This window comes from Lonchura striata, chromosome 16, assembly GCF_046129695.1.
Source record: "Lonchura striata isolate bLonStr1 chromosome 16, bLonStr1.mat, whole genome shotgun sequence".
NCBI lineage: Eukaryota > Metazoa > Chordata > Aves > Passeriformes > Estrildidae > Lonchura > Lonchura striata.
In genome coordinates, this window is record NC_134618.1 from 14,538,586 (window position 1) to 14,561,500 (window position 22,915).

The window sequence follows — 22,915 nt, forward strand, 5'->3', positions numbered from 1 at the left end:
TGTAGCTGCTCTCCATAGACACTGTCTGTGGAGACTGGGACTGGGAAAGGACAAGCAGAGTTTTTCCTGGCACATTCTGCTTGCAAATGTAATTTTCCCTCTTGTTCTTTCTTAAAGCTGCTCTTCCCAGGACTTGCATTTGTGTATTTTTCTCATGCTGCTCAGGTGAGTTTGATAAGTGCCTTTATTCCTATTTTTTCCATGGGATGCATCTCAAGCAGTACTTTCATACCCAGCCCACTCCCTGTGCTGTCGCTCCAGGCTTGTTGCTTCTCACATTCAAGCCCTGGAGGAAGATGTGGAGCGAGCCCCTGCAGATGGGAGAGGAGGCAGCTCCTGCTGCCGAGTCCTTCCTCCTGCAAAGCAGCGATGAGAGCTTTGATCAGGGTGGACAAGGGGAGCAAAAGCCTTTCTGCTCTTGTTGGCAGTGTCGGAGCACGCAGGATGAGATGAGTGTGAGACTCTCCCTGTTCTCCTGCGTGGCTGTTTCATGGCGAGGCCTCTGCTGAGGAGCTGCAGGCGCCACCTCCCCTGCTCCAGCTCTGGAGGGCAATGCTGCCCTGTCGCTGCTGCTGCTCTGTGCCTCCCTTCGCTCCAGGCAAAATCGGCTCTGCTGGCTCAGATGAGTGTCTCTAAACTGTTGGGGATGTTTCCCTGTCTCCTGCCTGGAGCAAACTGAAGATCTGAGGTGGGTTCAGGCAGTGGCAGTGACTTCCATCTGCTTCTCCTCTGTCCCCTGTGTCGCAGGTGGATCGAGTCATCCAGACCCACTGATGCTTTGGGAGGTCCAACAGCCCCTCTGCTTCTGCCCTAGAGGAGCAAAGCAGAATAATCTCCATTAAGCATGGGGAAAATTGTAAACAGTGGGTCATACCCAGCCCTGAAATAGGCAGCTGTGGTTGCCTTCAGGACAGCAGTTTCACATCTGTCTGCTGGTACTGAGTTTGGCCCACTGAGCATGAGTTTCCAGGGAAGGGACTGAGCAACCCCATGTCCAATTATTTATCTTACTACAAGGGTAAAGATGGACTCGTGCCTCTGTTCCTCTTTGCTTTCTCTTGGTGCTGAGCAGGCTTTTGGGTTCAGGTGTGATGGTCTGCCCTGACACCCTTCACTATGCAGGGCCTGAGTCCAAGATGAAACAACAGAGCAAAACCACAATCCTGGTGTGAACAGCCCCACTTGGGCTGTGGCTGAGCTGAACACACTGCTGGGAGCAGAGGAAGGAGTGAGACACGAGCAGAGCAGCTCACACTGCCCCTGGCCTGGCTGGTTTGCAAGGTGGATGCAGCATCACTCATTTTTAGAGCCAGTGGGCAGAAAGGAGGAGCTGGAGCTAGAGGTGAGGACCAGCACCACTCTGATCCTGCCCAGGCTAGGGAGCAGCTTGTCCCTCTCTGCAGCACCCACACTCAGCTGGTCCATGAGCATTCACCTCTCCCGTGCCATATCCAGCCCACACCAGTCTCAGACAGGCCCTTGGCAGAGGTTTTCTGGCTAATTAATGAACTATGAGCTAACTGAGGGCATTGTGCCCAGCTTGCTGGAGCTGAGGACAGCTGATGCTGGCTCCTCTAGCACTGGGTTGGGAATTTTAGCAGAGTTCTACTAAGTTACAGGTTATAATAAAGGATTTGGAGATTGTTGTATCTGGGGTAAGTCCATTAAAGTAAGCCAGAGGGTTTGGGGAGTATTTTGATATTTTGGATGCTGTTTTGCAGGGGCAAGGGACTCATTTCTCCACGAGCATAGTCCGGAGCTGGGGAGCACCAGGTGATGCAGGGGCACGGATGCACTTTGTCCATGTGATCAGAACCTCCTTGGCCACACGGTGGGTCCAGAGTCACTTTTGGGTGCCAGCCTGCTGTGTAACTTCTCAGCATCTCCTTTGTCACTGCAGTCCCCTCCTCCCTGCTTGAGCGAGGCTGGTGACAGCATCAAGCCACTGCTCCTCAGTAGCTCCAGATTGGGGCTGATAATTTATTTTATCTGTGGAGGGCAGGCAGAGGGCTGGGCCGGTGGCTGGTGAAGGGAAGGCTTCTGGGGGCCAGCAGTGGGGGCTGTGCTCTGCTGTTGTGCAGCTGCTGGATGGAGGTGCAGTGGCCTGGGGCCACAGAACGTCCCTGTCCCTTCCTTGGGACCATCCCAGCCGTCTGTCCCCAGAGCATCCATGTTCTTTCTTCCCTTCTCTGGTGCCATCCCAGTCTTTTCCTGGAATTTCCATGTCCTATCCTTCCTCTCTGGGGAGCAGCCCTGCTCCTTCCCTGGGAGCATCCCAGCCTACATGTTCCCTAGCAGCATCCCAGCCTTTTTCCTCTCATAACCTCCCTACTTTTGCTGGCAGCATCCCAGCCTTTTCCCCTTGGTGCATCCACGCTGCTTCCCTTGTTTACTCCCATAACATCCCTCATGCACTTCTTCAGCAGCTCTGCAGCACCTTCTGTGCGTGCTGAGGGCATCTGCCTTGCACTTGTGCTCCTTGACCCAGAGCCAAATGTGAGATGGGGGAAAAATACTGATCTGTGTTTGTCTTCACCTGAGCCAAAACTGCTGGGGGAGGCAGAGGGTGCTTGGCTGCTGTGTGTGCCACCAGCTCCTGCCTGGAGCTTGATCCGTGCTGGGACGAGGGGACTGTGGTGGGGCCAGAGCAGAGTGGGTCTGGCTCTGTGCCGCTGCTCTGCTGTGTTTTCCTGAGCAAATAATGCTGCAGCTTTTGGAATTGGGCCCAAAATTGAATTCTGGCAGGGGAGGGCAAAGCTCTGGGCTTCACCTGGCCCCACAGCCTCTGCTGCTGAAGCCTGGAGCAGGGCTGGTGTGAAGGGAAATACAGACCCTCTGTGTCCCCTCCCTCTGCACCACTGGGGCACAGGGCTCTCTGCTCTCTGTGGGCACCAAGCACTGGGAAATCATGCAGAGCATCTCTCCTCTCCTTACCCGAAAACAATTTTGGAAATGAAAGCCGGGAGACAGAGCCAGGGACGTTTTCTCACCCCTTTTTACCGTTTCAGATAGGAAACAGCCTTTCATCTCTCCCAGGGTGAAAGGCAATTTGCATTTCAAGAGGTCAGGACGAAGCTTTTTCTCTTTGCGATCCAAAATTCGTTATTCAAAGTCTATTTGGAAACAAAACAACACATGCATGGGAAGATGGCCTCTGCAGGCTCAAATTAAGTGTTCCTGTCATCCCTGATTTCCCTGGCTGCTGCTGGAGGATGCGAGATCGAGGAGGAGGAGGCACTGCTGGAGATGTGAGTGGAGCAAACCTGTGATATCCTCGGAATGGCTGGAGCTGCTTCAGGGCTCGGGGGTCTCCCCTGGGAACTGGGGGGGCTTTTCACCCCCCTGCCAGGTCAGTTCCCTGAGGATAGCTCCAAACCCACCTCCCTGCAAACCCTGCTCCCTTCCAGCTCCCACACTCGCCTGGGCTGGACCTCAGCCTGGCTCCAGCAACCCAATCCTACCCCATAAAAAGCCTCTGGCAGCCTGGAGCTTCGCTGGGCACTGGTGCTTTGTTTTCTCAGCTGCTGCCTCTGCCCTCACTGCTGCCACTTACTGATACCAGAGTTTGCATTAGCAGGTGCAACTCTGGGATATTCAATTACCTATAAAGAGCTGTAGCAACGCCAAGGCATTGCTGGAGGCATCAAGGCCGTTGGTTTCAGGGTTTTTTTCCTCGGTTTTGGGTGCTTTGTTTTGTTTTTTACCTTGCATTTAAAGGAGACGCGAGGATGGGTAAAGTGGCACGGACCGAATAAGAAACATAAGTAAAACATGGAGTAAGAGAGGGAGAAATAAATAAATAATCCTGTTTATTAAATGAAACAGCTGGGTAGGAAAAAAAAATGATCTCCGGGAAGAAAGCAGCTCCCTGGGCTATTTTTAGCTCTTTTGTTTCTCCCCCCCTTTCCACCCCCACCCTCCTTGCACAGTCTGAGGGTTTGGTGCGTGTCAATCCTGCTGTTCTCCCTCACCTCCTGAGTGCCAGGTGATGTGCTCTTTTCTTATTTTCTTTTTTTTTTTTTTTTCCCTCCTTTTTCTGCATCTTATTTATAGCACGGAGCCGGGGGAAGGGCAGCAGCATCAGGAGAGGCCGTGCAGGCATCGCCCTCGGTCCTGGCAGGGGAAAGGAGGGGGCAGCAGGGGCTGAGCCTCCCCTGCAGCATCAGGGGCTGGACACGGACCCTCCCTCTGCTCCTTGGCATCCTCAGGAGCTGCTGCAGCCCCCCCAAAATTCCCTTTGCCTGGATCCTGGGGGCTCCCAGCAGCTCCAGGGCAGGGGCCACGTTTGGTGTCTCCTCTCAGCTTTTGCACCAGTGGTGCTGGAGGAGGATTTCCACCAAGTCTTTCCCTCTCTAGGCACCATCATTCCTAAACCCATCCCAGTGAAGCTCCCCACTACCCCCAGGCACCCAGCCCTGCAACCTTCCCCTTTCCCAGCCATCCCTCCCACCTCCCACACCTCCCACCTCTTCTCCTGGATGCTGCTGCTGCCCCAAGGCCCCTCACCGAGCATCCCGTGGGCTCCCATCTTTGTGCCGTTATGGAAGAAATACATAATTCTTTTATTATTCAATTAGGAGTTTAACACACAATCAGGTGATCACTTTAAGAGGATTTCCTATAAGGCAGGATTTGAATAACGGGGCTATGAGTAATATATTCCCTTAACTGGTTTATTCCTTTATCAGATTTTTTTTTTTCCCCCTAAGCACTTTAATGCATTTACTTTCCCATTGTCGACACTTTTCTCTGGCTCTTCCTCCCTCCCCGAGCTTATGTAAATCCCCGTAAGGCGTTTAATGCGCCGTGTGTGTCAATAGTGCCCAAATCTTGCCACAGCATTAGGCTTCATGCATGCCCCGGCTGATTAACAGGGGTGGTGGGGCCAGCCTGGCTGCCCAAACCCCCTTCCAACCCCCACCGTGGGGCCAGCCAAGGGGCCTCTGCACTGGGAGCTGCATTTTTCCAGAGAAAAGGCTGGAGCTGAAAGTAGCTTTTCTTTGCAGGGTGAATGGGGAGCGCCAGGCTGCCCTGTCCGCCGCTGTTTGCTGCCCTGTCGCTCAGATTTCGGCTGTGTGGAGGTGTTCGCTGCGACAGGGGGATGGCTGTGGGTGGGATGTGAGCAGGGAAGGAAGGGGAAGGAGGTCAAATAACCCCTGAGCCAGCGTCAGTGCTGGTTTGTGCACACACAGTCGAGCCTGTGTGGCAGAGGGTGCTCGGGGTTCCTGCTGGAACCCTGTGGGAATGGCTTGGGCATCACTTGGGCAGGAAAAACTAGGCTTTTCCCACTTTTTGTGCCACCAAGGGCTGAGGTCACGTCACCCTCACCACGCTGCTCAGCTTCCCTTGTGCTGTGGGTTTGCTTCCCCTGAGGCAGCCCCTGGGATTTGTTTTGGGGGGTTAAACAGCCTTTATAGACATGGAGTGTGATGTACTGTTACTGGGGGAGAAACCTGGAGCCTGGCTCAGGGGGATGCGTTTCCTGCTCAGCTTGGTGGAATGTTCACTCTGACACCCACAGACAGTGCTGGGACACTGGGGAAAGGGGAGCCTGAGGAGGAGGGCAGCAGGGATGAAGGGAGCACCAAAAAGGGTTGGCCTGTAATTCCTGGTTTTCCCACTGCCTGAGGGTTTTGTGGCTGCTGGTGAAGCACAGCACTGGGGAAAACACCCCCTCCAAGGGTAACTGCCACCATTTTCTCCTTCCAGAGAAAAATCTCTCTCTCAACCTGTGTCTGTAAATAGCCTGGAGAGTGGGAGCAGGCTGGACCAGCCCTTCCCGGCGTTGTTTCCTCTACGCCCACCACTGATTGTCTCCTTTTTTTATCCTGTCCTGCCACTCTGCCTGTGCGTGCAGCAATTATGCAAAGTTGCAATCAAGGAGCTGAATTAGGAGCTCATCTTGGATTAATTAGTGATGGATGCAAATCTGTTCCAACAAAGAGGAGCGAGGGGAGTGCAAAGGCCATGGGTATCCTCCCAGGGTTTCTCCAGCTCTCCCAGGCTCGTCTGAGGGGAGGGATGCAGAGTAATGCCTTGTAGGAGAATTCAGGCATCCACGTGAAAGAATTTGGTTCTTGGCTTTGGGACAAGGCTTGGGTGCGCCAAAGCTGATGCTCAGCTCAGCCCCTGCATCTCCTTGGAGGTTTTAAACCCAGAGCTTTGGGCTTAGAGCATCTCCTCCCACCCCAGCCTTGCTGCAAAGCTTGGGGAAAAACCAGTTAATCCCTGCGGCCTCCAGAGCTGAGCTGCTGCCAGCACTGGGGATTTCTGTTCTCCTGCAATCGGATTGTGACAAACCCCTCCACTTGCATTGAACAAATTCCCTGGCTACTCCCCGCTCCTCGCAGGCCCCACTAATCCCCTGAGTGTGACTCTGGCCAAGAGGCAACATCCCTGATTAATCCCCACTGCTGCCGAGGATGCTCCTGGCCCAGCCAGTGCTGGGAGCAGACCCCGGGGATGGATGCAAAGGATGCAATGCTATTTAAAGGAGCTTTTCCAGGAGGGGATTGCAGGCTTGAGAACAGCCTCTTCTTCCCGTGAAGTGGAAGAGATGCACGTGCAGCGCACTGAGCCGGGGGGTGTGGGAAGGGGGTGCAGATGTTTTATCCCTTTGCGTGCCCCCCTCAGTGTCACCCAGCCCAGCTGGTGCAGAGGGGACACCCCTGGGGCACAGAATAGCCAGGGCAGCCTGGCAGAGTGAGCACGGCTTGGTTAAGGAGCTCCTTAGCCAAGGGACGGCTCGTGGCTGTGCCCACAGGGATGGGGACACTAGGGACAGCCCATTCCCATGGTCCCCAAGAATTTAAAGCCTTGGCTTGAGGTTTTTGGTGTGCAGACAGCTGAAAGGTCTCTCCTTCCTCTCACCTCTGCAACAGCAATGATTAATAAAACCTGACTCGGCTGGAAGGGCAAGAAAAAAACAACAATACAGGACATTTCTGGAGATCATCCTAATCCAGCACCTCGGAGCCAAATGAATCAGCAGCTTCTTATTCTGCCAGCAGGATTAGTCAATGTTCATCCAGGCTCCTGGGAAGTGAGGTGAGGCTCTGCATAGCAAGGAGCAAGGTGGCCACAGGGTGTTGGTTGGTTCATGGAGCCAAACAAATCCCTCCTTGTAATCCTGCAAACACTGCTGGGATGCACCCACTCGTGCTGGGAGCCATGGGACAGCAGGGAGAGGCAGGAGAAAGGAATAATGAAAAAATACCTCTCAAAATCTGCAGTGTAGGTGAAGGATGAGGCTGTTGGATGTGGGGTGTGGGGGAAAAACTCGAGGCTAGGGCTGTATGCAAGGGATGTCCCTATGCAATAGGGACCAGGATGCCTGGGACCAGGAGCACCATGCCTGGCTGGTTTTCCTGGCTGTTAAATTGGGTCAAGCAGAAACCAAAGGAGCATCTGAGCTCGCCAACCTTGAGCCAACTGTGTGGAAGCTGAATTATTCAGGGCCAGCTTAAAAAATTGAAGAGCCCAGCAAAACTCCAGGAGAGTGCAGCCCATGGGACCTCCATATCCTTGTCAGGCAGAGGCAGCTCAGCCCATGCTCAGGGGCCACCTTGGCATTTTGGGAGGGGAGACAGTGTTGTTTGTCTTTTGGGGATGGGCAAAGCAGAGTGAAAGCACCCAGAGAAGTTCACCCTGGTAGATTCCCCCGTATTCCCTGTAGAGCTCCAAGCTGTAGCAGCTACCTTGGGTATCCCAGCGTGGCTCTGTCACATCTAGAGCAGGAGCAGCTGAAAGAGAACTCCCTTGTCCCCTGAAACGAGGATGTCTTGATGGTGTGGTTTTAGAGAGGAGGTTAAACCTGATCTTTGCCACCAGCTGTTTGGTTGTGGCTTGGAGAAACCTACGTCCACTTGGGAGCTGAGGTGCTCCCCTCAGCTCGGTTGTCTCTGAAGGACCAGCCCTGCTTCTGCTCCCGGGGCTTTGGAATGGGGAGAAGCAGCTCCTGGGGGGATTCCCTGTGGTGAGTAACGCTGCCTGGCGAGCGCCGGGGAAAGGCGGCTGCACATATGCTGCAGCTCATCCTGCTCTTTTCGTGGAGCACTCTCACTGTCTGGGTGCCAACCGGCGGCAGACACGGCCAGGGAACCCCCCCACACTCACCCCCTGCTTTGTTTTTACATTTCCAAGGTTTCTGGAAGAGGGTGATGGAGTCTGGTGTAGAGCAAGGGGATGTAACTCAAGGGGAGTGAGGTGCTTTGAGATTTTATAATGATACTATGAAATTAGAGCTGAACAAATGTGCCAAAGCAAACAACCCAAAGAGCAAACAGCCCCAAAAATCCCTTTTGCACCAGAGGGCCGAGCTGTGCAGGTGCTCAGCTCAGAGGGGAGCAGGGAAGGCTGAGCCCCGGCTCCAGGCTGTGCTTGGCACAGCAGTCAGATGCACTTTGAGCCAAACTCTGGCTATTTCAGACCAGGAGAAAAGATGGAAATTTCCACCTGGCCTGTTTTCTTCCCTGTGCTGAATTTGCAGGAGCCCCGTTGCCCAGCCCCGCTCCCTCAGAAGGGCTGAGGCGCTGCTGGCGCTTGTGTCTCTCATTTCCTCTGGCGGCAGCAGCGCGTCCCCGGCCCCGCACGCTGATTTACACATCGCAGCATTTATTGACTGCGAGGCGATTGTAATTCACAGCCCGGTGCAGCCACGGCCTGGAGCAGCGATGGTTCCTCTCCTCCATCCTCACACACTCCGCGGGGAGCCCAAGGATGGTTCCCCAGGGATCTCACCCACTCTCTGGGAGGAGGCACCTGCTGAGTCCCTGCTCGGTGCCTTGCTGCTCCTGGAGAAAAGCATCAGATCCCCGTGATGGAGCCTGCACCCTGGGCCGGCTCACCCAGCCCAGGAGGGGTGGGGACACCCACGAGGTCCTTGCCTGTGTCACCCACCTTGGGGAGGCGTGTCTTCTCCCTGGGCAGACATCCACACTGCCCCATGTTGCTGGTTCCCTTCCTCCTCTGCTTCCATTCCCTGGTTTTGGAGGGGAGCAGAGACCCTCTTGGCTGTTTCCTCAAAAAGCTGGGGGATTGCTGTGTTCTGTTAACCAGAGCTGCAATCCATCCATCCCTCCATCCATCCATCCCTCCATCCATCCATCCATCCATCCATCCATCCATCCAACCATCCATCCCCCCACCCACCTGTCCTGCCATCCACTCACCCACCCGTCCTGCCATCTGTCCATCCATCCATCCTTATTCCATCACAAAACCCTTCACAGGGCAGGCATGGCCCCCTCCCTGAGAAGCTCATGCCCTAAATTAAATTACCGGGGCTTTCTTCCTAATTAATCTCTCTTCTCAATTAGCTCTGGACCTCCGAAATCCCTCCAAGGCACCTCTAGCCGGTACTTCAGGCGGTGCCTATGGACGGGGGTACGGGCGCGCATCGGGAAAGCCTCTCCGGGGCTGGCGGGGGGGCTCGGGGGAGGAGCGGGGGGCGGGCGGGAGGCAGAGGCAGAACCGGGGGGAGCAGAGGCAGAACCGGGGGGAGCAGAGCCGGGGGGAGCAGAGGCAGAGCCGGGGGGAGCAGAGGCAGAGCCGGGGGGAGCAGAGCCGGGGGGAGCAGAGGCAGAGCCGGGGGGAGCAGAGGCAGAGCCGGGGCCGCCCCCGCTCCGCGCCGCCGCCGCGCTCGGTGCCGGCCCCTCCCGGCGGAGGCTCCGGTATGGCGGGGCCGGGGCCCGGCGGCCGCCGGGGCTGAGCGGGGCGGGCCAGCGCCGGTGCCGCAGAGCCGCCGCGGCGGAGAGAGGTAAGAACGGCCGCGACCTGTTGTGCTCGGCCGGGACCGCCGGGGAGCGGGGGGAACGGAGGAGAAGCCGCCGCTCCGAGCCCCTGCCCGCCCCGGCCCCACTGAGCATCTTCCCGGCTCCCCCGAGCATCCTCCGGGCGCGGCCGGGAGCTTCTCTTTCAGCCAGGGGACGTGGGATACTGAATTCCCCCCGTTTATGGCAACTTCGCCGCTGGCAAGATGTCGGGGGACGCTTTTGCCAGAGCAAAAATGGCTTTTGTGCCCTAACAGGAGGGCTGCGGTGCCCGGGGGTCCCGCAGAGCCGGGGGGCAGCGGGGCAAGGGCTCCTCTCGGGTGAGACCTCCCACCCCTGCCCGCGATGGAGAAACGCCCCCACCCTGGGGCCACAGGGGCGGCAGGGTGGAAATCCGTAGGGGCAGACGGATGTAAATCCAGCGGGAGGAGAAAATCCAATTTACGGCAGCGCAGGGATGCTCGGGGGAGCGAGGCGGAGAGCGCCGGAGGCTGGTCCAGCGCCGCGGCTGTGCCGCGCATCCCGCATCCCGCTCTGCTCCCGGCCCCGGGAAGTTTGGGGCACACACAGTACGTACGAGGCTTTTCCAGCTGGGATGCTCTCCATCTGGGATTCCTGCTATGGAAAAGCCCTGCAACAGGCTTCCCGGCATCCCGGGAGATGCTTCCCGCTGGGTTTTGTTGCCTGGGTGGCAGCAGGCGCAGGAGGGTGTGGGTGAAGGGGATTGCGGGCAGCTCCCCGGCAGCGGCACGATGGAGCGGTGGCCCCAAGACAGCGTGCCCTGCCGGGCTGTTCTGCTCCGGCGCTCTGGGATGGGGTGTCGGGGTGAACCCCAGCATGGTGCGGGAGGGGGACCCCATCCCAGCCCCCCAGCAGTGCTGTGGCCTCAGCACAGCCTCGGGGCCGGGGCAGTGCTGCCCTGTGCACCTGCCCCTGCATGAGAGAAGCATTTTAGGCTCCAGGAACTCGCTGACGGGGTCTGTGGGCACCACGTTTGCCCCACACCTCAGGGCCCTCCAGCATCCAACATGTCCTGGCAGCTGGAAAACCTCTCTGCTCCTGCAAACATCATGTCTGGCAGGGAGACCAAAGAAATCACTGTCATTGATTTTTTTCTCCCTTGCCTGACTCAACCTACTGCCTTGGAGGAGATTATTTTCGCCACCACTACCACCACCCTGGATGTCAGGGAGATCTGCAAGAGGTTGGGCTGGGGACAGACAAGGAATTCAGAGCAGCCCCTTGGGGTTGAACCACAGGGATGAACTCTATTTTGGATGGCTCTGGTGGGTCACTGGAGGATGTCGGGTATTTGGAGAGCTCATTTTGGGATGCGCTCGGTGCAGCCCCTCAGGTGTGATGCTGTGGTCTCTCTGGCAGGTCTGTACTGGCTTTGATCCCCCAGAGAAGCAGATCTGAAAAAAGCAGGGTCAAATCCCATCCCCTCTCTAAAAGCTGCAGGAGTGTGTCTGCCCAGTTCTGCCCCAGAGCCAGGCACCAGAGATGCTAGAAGGGCAGAAAGCAGAGCAAATGTGCTGCCTGCAGGGAGCGAGGGCTTCCCGAGGCAGCCAGGATCTTCCCTGAGTGATTTCATCCATTAATTTCTCTAATTGCTTTTGGAAATCCCAGTGGTGTTTGTCTTCGGTAGCATTGCAGTGGGGTGCTGAGCCGGGCTGTGCCTCGGGGTGGCTCCTGTGGGTGTCCCACGAGCCCTGCTCAGCACCCCAAAGCCAAACTTCAGCTCAGAAGGTCGGTGGATCCCATCTGCCTCGGGGAAATCATCTTTCCAGGTGGAAAAAACATCAGAACCGCTGTGATGCAGCCAGGTGGAGAAGGCTCAGGGCCACCCACGTGTGTCATTGTCCCTTGCAGACCCCTGGCATCACCCGGGGGGGACCTGTGCCCCCGGGGGTGTCACTGTCACTGCTCTGCCTCCCCCTCAGGGTGGCCGGGATGGGCTCGGTGGGAGCCGAGCGCCTCAAGGAGCTGAGCCCGGCGCTGACGCCCGAGGGGAACGTGGTGATGAGCTTCAGCTTCGACAGCTACCAGCTGGAGGAGGACGAGATGCAGCGGGGCAGCCAGGCCAAGGCTGTCCTCACCTTCATGGAGCCAGGTGAGGGTGGGCACGGCCCAACCTGCCCCACAGCCAGGAGGAGGTTCCCTGCTGCTTCCCCCCCTGCTTAGGAGCTTCCTGGGATGGGTTTAATAGCCACAAATAGCCTGAAATGTCACAATATAGCCCACTACCCTTTTTCATCCCTATTTGTACCCATGTGAGCCACCAGCACATCCTATGACAGCTCTGCAGGCTGGCAAGGCATTGAGGATTGGTGCCCTGGTTCTCCTGCCAGGCTCACCCCCAGCCTGCAGCTTCATCTTTCTCCATGCAGGACTCAGGGACACTGCTGGGATTCACCCAGCTTTGCTCCACATCCTGAGGCAGCCCTGTCCACCTCCACACCCACCTTCGACTCTTCCTGCACCTTGACTTGTGCTGTCACCTGCACTGCCTGGCTCTCAGCTTGTTTAGCTGCAATTAAAATTCACCAGACCCCCAAAGCCCAGATGTTTTCCTGCCTCCTGGGTCTCCATGTCTTTATTTAGGGAAGGACCTTCTCAGAGCTGGGGCTGTTTATTTGTACATCTACAGGGAGCTGGGCTGTTTCCTTGCCTCAAGGCTGGGGTCTGACGTGGGTCCCAGGGGTGCAGCAGTGCCACTGTCATGTCTTTTTCTCTTTCTTTCCTCTTCTGGGGCAGTTTCTGAGGACCCTGAGCCCCAGGATCGATACCATGGGATTTATTTTGCCATGCTGCTGGCTGGAGTGGGATTTCTCCTGCCCTACAACAGCTTTATCACCGATGTGGATTACCTGCATCATAAATACCCAGGTAGGTCTGGAGCAGCTCCAGCACATCCCTGACACCCCAAACCTTGAGAGAGCTCAATCCCACTTCCAAGGGAGCTGAACTCTTGTCCTCCCATCACCTTCAGGGACCTCCATTGTCTTTGACATGAGCCTCACCTACATCCTGGTGGCCTTGGTGGCCGTCATCCTCAACAACGCGCTGGTGGAGCTGCTGAGCTTGCACACCCGGATCTCCGTGGGTGAGTGGGGTCCCTGTACCCCCAGGCAGTGCTGTTCCCATGCTGTGCCCATGCCACCACCTCTGTCTCCTCCCCACAGGCTACCTCTTTGCCCTGGGGCCCCTGCTCTTCGTCAGCATCTGTGACGTGTGGCTGGAGCTGTTCAGCCGCAGACAAGCCTACGCCATCAACCTGGTGGCTGTGGGGGTGGTGGCCTTTGGCTGCACAGGTATGTGGCAGAGCAGCTGGGCTGGGACATGGCAGGTAGGGGTGGGAAACAGCCCCATCCCTGTCCCATCCTGGGACAACCTCCTGCTCTGATCCCTACAACCCTCAGGTCCCCGCCCCATCCCATCCACCTCTGTCCAGGCATTGTGGGGCTGGCCAGGGGCATCAGCATCAAACTGTACTGGTCACTGACACCACTGATCTGGGTCACCATGGTGGCATGCCAAGCCCCCACACCTGATGGCCACTCTGGGTGGGAACAGGCATAGTGGAGCATCCATGGAGGGGGAAAAAGGCCCTCCTGCTTTTGGAGCAAGGAGGCTGCTGGAAGGAGCAGCTCCCAGCTGCCACAGCACATGGGTTCCCTCTGGGATTTCTTCCCCCTTCCCGGAGTTTCGGCTGCAGCAATAATCCCTCCTTCTCCCCTCTGTGCATCTCTCCTGAAGTGCAGCAATCCAGCTTCTACGGCTACACGGGGCTGCTGCCCAAGCGCTACACGCAGGGAGTGATGACGGGCGAGAGTAAGTACCCACAGCCACTGAGCATGTCCCCAGCCCACCACATGGGCTTGCACCTTCTCCTGGGGCCCCAGTGAGCCACGCTCGGTCCCCTCTGGCCTCAGCACAGCCAGCAGATCAGGGATACCCCAGGGTGCTCCCCAGCAAACCAGGCAGTTTACTGGTTTATAAGTCTCTGCACTGTCATGCCAGGCTGAGGTGGGATGTCTGCCAGGAGCTTTATCACCCCAAAATCCCTGCTGGTGACTCCTCTACACTGGGAAGCACCACATCCACGTGGTGGGGGATGCTGAGGATCCCTGAGCCGGGATTCAGTGGGACCCAACACTGACAGCTCTCCCACACCACCAGGCACCGCCGGGGTCATCATCTCGCTCAGCCGCATCTTCACCAAGCTGCTGCTGTCGGACGAGAAGGAGAACACCGTCATCTTCTTCTTCATCTCCATCGGCATGGAGCTGACGTGCTTCATCCTCCACCTCCTGGTGAAGCGCACCCGCTTCGTGCGCTACTACACCGACGGCTCCCGCAAGGGCCTCCCCGAGAGCCGCGGGGCCGGCGAGCCCGGCACTGGCTACCGCGTCCACCACGACGTCACCTCCGAGGACGTCCGATTTGTAAGCCGAGGGTGGGTTCCCCTGCCGCCCCCTGGGGTTCTTGGCCGCTGCACCTCAGCACTGCTGTCCCCTCTCCCCTCATCCAGGAAAACCGGGAGCAGGGGCAGCCGAGCTCCCCCCGGGGCAGCCCCGGTCTCGAAGCTGAGCTGGCTGGGAGTGGCACCTACATGCGCTTCGACGTCCCTCGGCCCAAGATCAAGAGAAGCTGGCCCAGCTTCCGAGGTGAGTGGTGGGCTCCATGGAAAGCCATTCCCGTGGGGTGGGATAAATGATTGGTGATCCAGTGTTATGGGGGAGGATCATCCCCAAGGCTGGAGAGGGACTTTTGAAAAGGGCATGGAATAGCAGGACAAAGGAAAATGGATTCCAACTGAAAAGAAGACAGGATTAGATGGGATATTACCAAGAAATTTTCCCTGTGAGGGTGGGGAGGCCCTGGCACATGCTGCCCAGAGAAGCTGTGGTTGCCCCATTCCTGAAAGTGTCCAAGGTTGGACGGGGCTTGCAGCAACCTGGGATAGTGTAAGGTGTCAGCTGGGGGTTGGAACTGGATGGTCTTTAACAGTCTCTTCCATCCCAAACCATTCTATGATCCCTTTCCTAATGATGTGCCCATAACCATGGGGCAGACTCATCTTTGGAAGGCACCCCTGGGGGTCAGACAAAGCTCTCAGGCTCTGCAAGGGGGCTGGGCTGCAGTTTTGGCTGAGCTGTGCTGTCCCTGCCAGACATGCTGCTCTACCGCTACGTCGTGTCCCGCCTCATCTGGGCCTACATGCTCTCCATCGCCATGACCTACTTCATCACGCTGTGCCTCTTCCCCGGGCTGGAGTCGGAGATCCACAACTGCACGCTGGGGGAATGGCTCCCCATCCTCATCATGGCCATCTTCAACCTCTCTGACTTTGTCGGCAAGGTAGGAGGGAGGCCAGAGCCAGCACTGAGGGGGTCTGTCCTCCTTTGGTGCCCTCTTTCTAAGCCACTTGGCTCCACCAAGGGTTATCTCCACCCACGGGGGTCTAACCAGTGTGAGGCTGGTGCTCACCAGCATGGCCAAGGTTGGGTTCCCACAGCAGATGTGTTTCCCTCATCTCCTTGTTGCCTCATTTTGGGCACAGCCTCCTCATCCCCACAGTAGTCTCTGCTCCTCGCTGCAGATCCTGGCTGCCCTGCCTTATGACTGGAGAGGGACTCACCTCCTCGTCTACTCCTGCCTCCGTGTGGTCTTCATCCCCCTCTTCATCATGTGCGTCTACCCCAACGGGCAGCCCACCTTCGGCCACCCCGCCTGGCCCTGCATCTTCTCCCTCCTCATGGGCATCACCAACGGCTACTTCGGCAGCGTGCCCATGATCCTGGCCGCAGGCAAAGTGAGCCCGGAGCAGCGGGAGCTGGCAGGTAGGACTGAGCCCTCCCAGGAACCCCCCATGGTGTGGCCACAGCACCCTGACACCCCCTGTCCCTCCCCACAGGGAACACCATGACCGTGTCCTACATGACGGGCCTGACGCTGGGCTCGGCCGTGGCGTATTTTGCCTACAGCCTCACCAGTACCTCCCACAGCACCTGCTTCTACACCGAAACCTCCAATGGCTCCTTTACCTCGGGCTACTGAGCCCTGGGGCGGGCAATGGGGACAGGATGGGACCTGCTTCCCACCACGGTCCCCAGCGCCCCACGTCCCTCCTCAAGGAGGGAGCCTGGAGCCAGAAAGCCACCCCAGCATGGACAAGGACTGGCATCCTGTTGGCACAGGGCTGTGGCATTCCCAAACGGCCTGCGCTGCCCAGCCAGGCACTGCGCAGGGCCGCTGCTCGGGGTGACATTCCTCCCACCCCAGGGGACAGTTCTTGTTGCTTTTGGGGGTCTCCCCATCAGCAATCTCCAGTGAAGGCTGGGGATCTTCAGTTTGCACCAAGCCATTGACAGGAGGAAGAAAATACTGCCAAATCCCAAAGGGAATAGGACCAGCACTAGGGAGGAGGGTGATGGAGGGCTGGTGAGGAAGAAGAGGAGCAAGAGAGGAAAGAAACACTCCTTCAGTACCCCGTGGCTCTGGGAAGGTGGGTCTCAACTTCCATTGATGGTGCTGCAGGTTTTCACCAGGAATGGCTCGAAATCACAGTCCCTCCCTAAATATGTGAATCATATGGTTGGGGAAAAGTTTTATTTTAAATTGTATCTTGTTTTAACTCTCCTAACTGCAACAGAGGCAGGGTCTTGCCTCCCCCCACCCCACACTGTGAATCTGCTCCTTTGCAAGGGGAAAAGGGGGGGTCCCAAGGCTACAGCACTGCCAGTGCCACCTGCAGGCCACTGCTGAGCTTCAAGATTTATTGCACAGGATGTAAGTGAAGCTGATTAAATAATTAAATGTCTTTGCAACAATGGCTGGTCCTTAGCTGTGCCACTGGCACTTGACTGCTGTTGATGGGCTGGGCTGGCTAACGCACACAGGGTGATGCCTGCTGCCTGTCCTGTTGGGTTTTGGGGTGCCCCTTGTCACCTTCAGTGCCCCCTTTGTCACCTGGGGTAGTTGAACACGTCACTGGGTTACACCAAACCCCCGCCAGCCTGCAAACTGCCGTGGGCAGCACACAGGAGAGGGAACAGGCCAAGAGGAGCAGAAAACGTCAGGAGGAAGTGCCAACACCACGTTTTGGGACCAGCTGTACCTCACTGTGCCAACTGGTGGGTGCCATCTCCCAGGGAATCGAGCCCAAGGAGCCAGCGAGTGCCAAGCCTGGCCCCAACCTGGCCCCCGCAGCACAGGCGGGTCTGACCATGCCAAGCTCCTGCCTGTAGGAAGTGCAGCTCACACCAAAAAGAGCAAATCCAGCGTTTCATCCTCAGCACATGGTGCCCTGAGCATGGTGGCAGGGGGAGGACTCACACCTCCAGCCCACAGGGCCTGTCCAGCAGACACCTCTACTCCAGTGTCCAGTCCTGTCCATCGGTGCCACCACATCACACACATGGGTTCTCCCCAAAAAGCCACCAGGCACCTGGGTTGTGTCTTTCTCCAGGGCAGGGGCTGAGCCAAAAAGCCATCATTGCCTGTGGTCAGGACAAGCGAGACAAAGAAAGATGCTTCGTTGGGTTGCTTTTTTTCAATTAGATTTTTTTTTTTTTTATGAAAAAAGATCACACGGAGTTCTCCAACAAACAGAATGCCAAAAAAATTGTTTTAAACAAAACATAAACAAAACAAAACAAAAAGACAAAAACCTGGCTCTCCTTTCCTCTCGATTGTCTGAAATATCCTTGTGTTCCATAGAAGGCAGTGGGTTTTAAGTGCTTTCTATTTAACATTAGCATAAAATCTCTCTCGCGCGCTCTCTCTCTCGCTCTTTAAAATATGCTCACACAATTTGCTTCTAGAAGTACAGTACACTTTGAGCGTGGGGGGTGTGCCTGTTCCCAGATCATTTACAATCACAATCCAACAGGAAATAAAAAATAATATTCTAAACGTCAGACTGTGTTCATTTCTGCCGTTGTGGGTTTTTTTCTTTTTTTGTTTTTTATAATTTCATAATTTTTTTCACAGTTTTAAAAAGTTTATATTTATATATATATATTTATATTTATATTTATAATTAAAAAGTTGAATCCATTTAAAGACTTATAATACAGGAGGGCTAAAGAGTCTTTTGGTACATTAAAACTGTACAGGCTAGAACCGTCACTGTCCGCCGTGCCGAGGCGCCGGTGGCCCGGGGTGGAGATGAGCTCAGCACCATGTGGTTTGTTAAAAGGATGAGGGTTAACTCTGTGGGGCTGTCCCTCACCCCTGAGCCCCGGCCTCCAGTCTCTGGTACGCAGCCAGGGTGGAGAGTTTCCAATCTGTCCTTGGCTTAAGCGTCTCCCCAGCGGAGCGTGGGCCGAGCCGGGCCCACTCCGCGTCCCGGCGATCCGTAGTGCGAGTCGGGAGTTGCAAAGATCAGTGCGTCTCTTGGAGTTTTGTTTTAAGTGCAAGGATGGTGCGTCGTTCTCCTCAGGTTCTCCTCCAGTGTTCCCTCTGGCCAGGTGTAACCCTGGAGCAGCAGTGGCGGTGCCCAAGGGGAGCTCAGCCCCTCTGTGATGGAGGGAGCTGAATGAAGGGTGCAGTCCCTGAGCCCGAGGTGGCAGCGGGGCTCTGGCTGTGGGAGCGCCGCGGGCAGGCACAGCCGGGTGCACACACTGCCCCTGTTCCCTTCAAATGATGGGCAAGGCTTCCCAGCAGCTCCATGGCGGGTAAAGCTGGGCGAGGGATGCCAGAATCCCGTGGCCTCTGATCTTCTCTCCTCCAAGCACCAAGCAGCAGCTTTTCCCAGTCGTTTCCTGCCCCTTCACTGCATGTTCCAAGATGAGGTCTCAGTTTGCACCCCCCTTGCTACCTGCTTGCTCTCTCCAGCACCATTGCAGAGCAGAAGGGGTGCAGAGCTGCAGAGGGTTCAGACTGTTTGTTCAAGGCAGTGGGAAGGCAGCATCCCAGACTGGATGTTGGCTCCTCTTCCACCTGGCTCCTCCCAGGCCAGAGGATTCTCTTCTGCCATCTCTGTGCTGGGGCCAGCCCTGCCCTGTCGTGCTCCACACGCTGCTGGAGGAGCCTCCAGGGAACGGGAACGGCAAAAAGGCGCTGAGAGGATCGAGACGAGGCGCTGAGAGAGACTCATCTCCTTTCTCTTTCACCCTGTCCTTCCTATAAAGGTCATGCGAAACTAAGCAGGAAAGGGAATATAAGGACGGAGAGGAGCGCACGCAGAAGGCCAGAGGGTCCTTCCACGCGCGGGCGGCTTCCGAGTTACTGATGGGGAAAAATGACACAAAAGGGATCCCTCCTGCCGGGGGGTCCCGCTGGTGAAATGATCACGAGACCCATGTGCTTTCCTGGACCAAAAGGAGGAAGGGAGAAGTTGGTCAAGTGTAACCTTACTTAAAGCCACTTCCAGAAGAGCCTTGGGGTTCAAGCACCACCATCACCACCATCCCAAATGGCATCTTCCTTGAGTCCTGTAACTGTTTCCCCGACCCCTTTCTTCAGCCTTCTCCTTCCTCCTCGCGTCTCTCGCGCTCTCCTGTCTGTAGTGTGACACAGAAATGAGCATTGAAAGAAACAATCATGTCGTCTGAACAGGCACGTCCTCAGGTTTGTCCCATCCCTTCCCAGAGGGTGGCATGTGTCCCCTGGGCAGTCAGCAGATGACAGGGACCCCGTCGGTGTTGAAGATCATGCCCGTGGTGGGCTCGTAGGTCCCTGCAAGGTAGTAGAGGTCCTCACTGTCTTGGTATTTCTTTGTCTTCAGCATCTGCTCATATTGATCCAGACCAACAACAAGACACTTGTGTGAGATGGTCTGGACATCATTTTCATCCACGTGAGAGGACTGGTAGAGGGCTCTCTGCACAACAGGAAGAGAAGGAAGGAGGTGGGAAAAAAAGGAGCCATTAGATCACACAGCATTTACAGCATCTTCTTCCGTAAGTAGGAAAAACACTCATCATCATGGGCTAGAACTCTGCTCACACTCAAGAACATCTCACTCATCCCAACAGCCAGCCTAGGGGAGGGACACCAGGAATGTGCAAGGTCCATGGCTGGACAGTCCCTCCAGCCCACTGAACCTGAGCCCTGGCTTTCACTCGGCTCCCACTGATGGGAATGCTGCAGCTGCCCGGCACACATACAGGGAAATACGGAGGCCAGGAGTTTGTCATCCTCATTTCGAGGATGCAAATGCAAAGATGGGTGCTGGATACCAGCTCCCTGTTCTTCCCCACACCCAGCACCTGCAGCTACTCCCACCCTCCCAGAAATATCCATCCCAAGTCCTGGGTAGTGCAGACTTTGCAGCTGAGGCAGGAAGAAAGAGCCAGAGAAGTTTGGGGGGCATTTCCTAGCAGTATTTACTTGTTACAGGGTACCCAGCATTCCCTCCCAGCCTTCTCCCAGTCTCACCAACCTCCATAAAGTCCTTCCTCTGGTTGGATGCTTGCAAAGCTGTGGCCAGACTCCTGCCCGATTTCTGATCCCAGCGCTGTGCCAAAGCAGAAAAGAGGAAACAGATGAAAACCTGGTGAATTTGTTGTTTTTCCATGCCATCACCTCCTGCCCACTACATGTGCTTTTGGAACTTCAACCCCTGCCCACTGCCACTAAGAATAAATCCTGCTGTAAACCAGCTGCACACATGTGCAAAATTAAGCATTTCTGAGCACCAGGCTCATCATTCTTACACTTTAAAAGCTTGATCTGGATCTTGACACTTTTTTTGGATGCACGCAAAAGTCTTTATTTCCTAATACAAAGAAACCCACCCCTCCCTTCTTCAAGAGGCCAACACTGCGCTTGCCCACACCACAGGCAGCCCTCCACAAGATGAAAGAATGGGGCCACCCCCTCCAGGGTACCAGTAACAAACTGGGCCTTGGGTGTTTTCTTCATTGTTGGAAACAAAAAGGGAACAAGGAGCTTTGCAGCCCTCTCAGCAAAGGAGACCAGCCTACCTTGCCTTCATTGAGTTTCTTCCCAGGGTTGGTTTCTTCTGGGTGATAAAACCATTTGACTCGGACCACCATGTTGTTCCCCCAGGATTCCCACATGCTCTGGATCCGGCCAATGTAGGGCAGGTTGGGGCGGCCAGCGGAGAGGAAAACGGCGCAGTCTCCGATGCGGATGATCTCCTTGCCCCGCACGATGGCTTTGTAGAACAGCTTCCTGGCCTTCCCTTTCATTCCTCTTCTCTGCCAAGAGAGGATCATGCAGGTGGTCAGACAGGGATTACCCGTATTTTCCCTATACACCACTGTTTGCCCTGTCCCACATGCATCCCTTTGCTGTTGGCAGAGCCACAGTATTCCCAGAGGACTGGGACAGAGGGATACACCACCACACAGAACGGCTTCCCCAACACAGTGAAATCCAATCCCCATCTCCTCCCTGCACAATGGACACCTGGCACACCACGCCAGCAGTTCCACCACCCCAGGAAAAGGGAAGAGGCACCAGAAGGCAAAACCAGTGCCGAGCACTATGGTGCATTTACCTGCGTGGGCTTCCCAAACCACTTCCAGAGCTGCCGTGCCGGGAGGAAAGCAGCGATCTTGGGCCTGTTCTCCACGGAGGGCAGGCGCTGGCGCTTGGCCAGCTCCTTGGTGGTGGGCAGGTGGATGCCCTCGCGCTTCTTGGGCCGGCTCTTGTTGCCGCTCTGCGGCGGTGCCGGCTGCTGCGCCGGCTGCTGCGCTGGCTGCTGCGCCGGCTGCTTCTGGCTCTGCGGGTGGGAGGACGCCCGGGATTTCCCTGCCTGCTTGGTTTGCTTGGGTGGGAGGGTTTGCTGCACCGAGGAACTCGGCTGGGCCTCGGCTACTTCGTCATCAGAGCTGCAGGAGGAATCTTCATCCGTAGTGGAGGAGGAAGAAGAGCTGGAGCTTGATGAAGAAGAGGTTGATGAGGTGGAGGAAGAGGAGGAAGATGAAGATGAAGAGGAGCTGCTGCTAGAAGAGGAAGAAGAGGAGGAGTTGGAGGAAGAGAGAGGGGTGGATGCTCTTGAGCTGGCTGAGCTGCTGTCCTGGGCTTCCCCTTGGTTCTTCTCAGTCTCCTCTTCTCCCTCTGACTCCGAGCTGCTGTCACTGCTGTTGCTCTCAGACTCCTCCACACCTGCTGGACCTGCTGACTTTTCTTCCTGGTCCTTTGAGACAGCAAGACTCTCTGCTGAGGCATCAAACTTTCCTCCAAAGCTGGCAGGGGAAGGGTCTCCCTCAGCCACCTTGGCTCGGGAAGATTTCTGCTTGCCCTCCACACTCACTGCAGCAGAATAGCCCAGCCCCAAGAGACTCTTCCCATCTCGGCGACTGGCCAGGTTCGAGTCCTCCAGCATCCTCATCGCCTCCTTCATCTTCTTTGTCTTTGGAGACATCACACCCTCATGGTCCAGCTTGATCAGGATTTCGTTGTCATGCTTCCTCTGAGCCTTGACCATGGTGCCAAACTCTTGTGTCTCTTCAGTGGGCCGCCCTTTCTTGGCCTTGGCTTTGGACACGGAAGCATCACTGGAGCCGAAGGCTGCCAGCGTTCCCGGGAGATCGCTGTAGGGCTCTGTGCCGAGGATGCTGCCGAACACAGCAGGCTGGTAAGAGGGCTGTGGGGGGCTGTGCAGCTTCGTGGAGATCTTCATTTTGCTGGCTTTTGACCGCTTTTCCTCTGTGGGAGCAGGAGAGCCTCCAGTCGGCAGCGGTTGCGATTTTCGTGACCCCTTCATGCTTGGTTTGCTCAAGCAGGCCGGCTTCTCTGGGACTGAGGAGGTAACAGGTGAAGAGTCCACCTGATCCTTCTCTTCAGGCAAGGCAGCCTCTTCTGCAGAGGAGAAGAAACACAAAGACATGATGTTATCCCTCCAGATGGGCTTTATTAGCTCAGACACAACCAGACACCAGCGCTGACTGGTCTCTGGCCAAGCATGGCTTGTTCCTGCCTGCTCAGGTACCCCCAAAGGAGCACAGGGGGTGCCCTCACTGCTCACTGAACAGCCTGGCCTGGTGCCAGTACTGTGAGAAGTGACTGACAATGCCCAGGGGTGCTGCTTCAACTTCAGGAGAACCCAACTACAAATCTCCTGCACCTCTGGCCCTATTGATGGCTGCAGAGATGCTCAGCTGAAAAAGGGACTCTGCTCCATATCCCTGACTGACAGAAGGAGGCTGTCACAGCACAGGCCA

At 56.3% G+C, this 22,915-nt stretch overlaps 2 protein-coding genes across 4 annotated transcripts in view; one reads left to right on the forward strand and one right to left on the reverse strand.

The window, feature by feature from the left end:
• Positions 1–9,690: 9,690 nt before the first annotated feature.
• SLC29A4 (solute carrier family 29 member 4) lies at positions 9,691–17,695 on the forward strand. The gene is made up of 11 exons (XM_021549514.2): positions 9,691–9,757; positions 11,714–11,883; positions 12,528–12,659; positions 12,763–12,876; positions 12,956–13,084; positions 13,530–13,604; positions 13,953–14,218; positions 14,305–14,440; positions 14,947–15,134; positions 15,376–15,616; positions 15,691–17,695. Exons 2-11 carry the CDS (start codon positions 11,724–11,726, stop codon positions 15,831–15,833), a joined length of 1,584 nt encoding a protein of 527 aa, XP_021405189.1. The 5' UTR covers positions 9,691–9,757; positions 11,714–11,723; the 3' UTR covers positions 15,834–17,695.
• The window catches only part of TNRC18 (trinucleotide repeat containing 18), a 54,358-nt gene continuing 48,945 nt past the window's right edge, over positions 17,503–22,915 (reverse strand). For all 3 annotated transcript variants that reach the window (XM_077786893.1, XM_021549493.3, XM_031506163.2), the window contains exons 25-28: positions 21,247–22,553; positions 20,708–20,944; positions 20,164–20,238; positions 17,503–19,602 (exon numbers count right to left, since the gene is read on the reverse strand). In XM_077786893.1, coding sequence (XP_077643019.1) covers positions 19,396–19,602; positions 20,164–20,238; positions 20,708–20,944; positions 21,247–22,553 — 1,826 coding nt within the window. In that variant the 3' untranslated portion in view covers positions 17,503–19,395. The remainder of the gene's footprint in view (positions 19,603–20,163; positions 20,239–20,707; positions 20,945–21,246; positions 22,554–22,915) is intronic.

Bases quoted from the DNA above. Each gene is read 5' to 3' on its own strand.
- SLC29A4 (XM_021549514.2), top strand. From the start codon at position 11,724: ATGGGCTCGGTGGGAGCCGAGCGCCTCAAGGAGCTGAGCCCGGCGCTG. The intron at 14,441-14,946 runs GTGAGTGGTGGG...TGTCCCTGCCAG, and splicing joins AAGCTGGCCCAGCTTCCGAG to ACATGCTGCTCTACCGCTAC. The intron at 15,135-15,375 runs GTAGGAGGGAGG...TCCTCGCTGCAG, and splicing joins TCTCTGACTTTGTCGGCAAG to ATCCTGGCTGCCCTGCCTTA.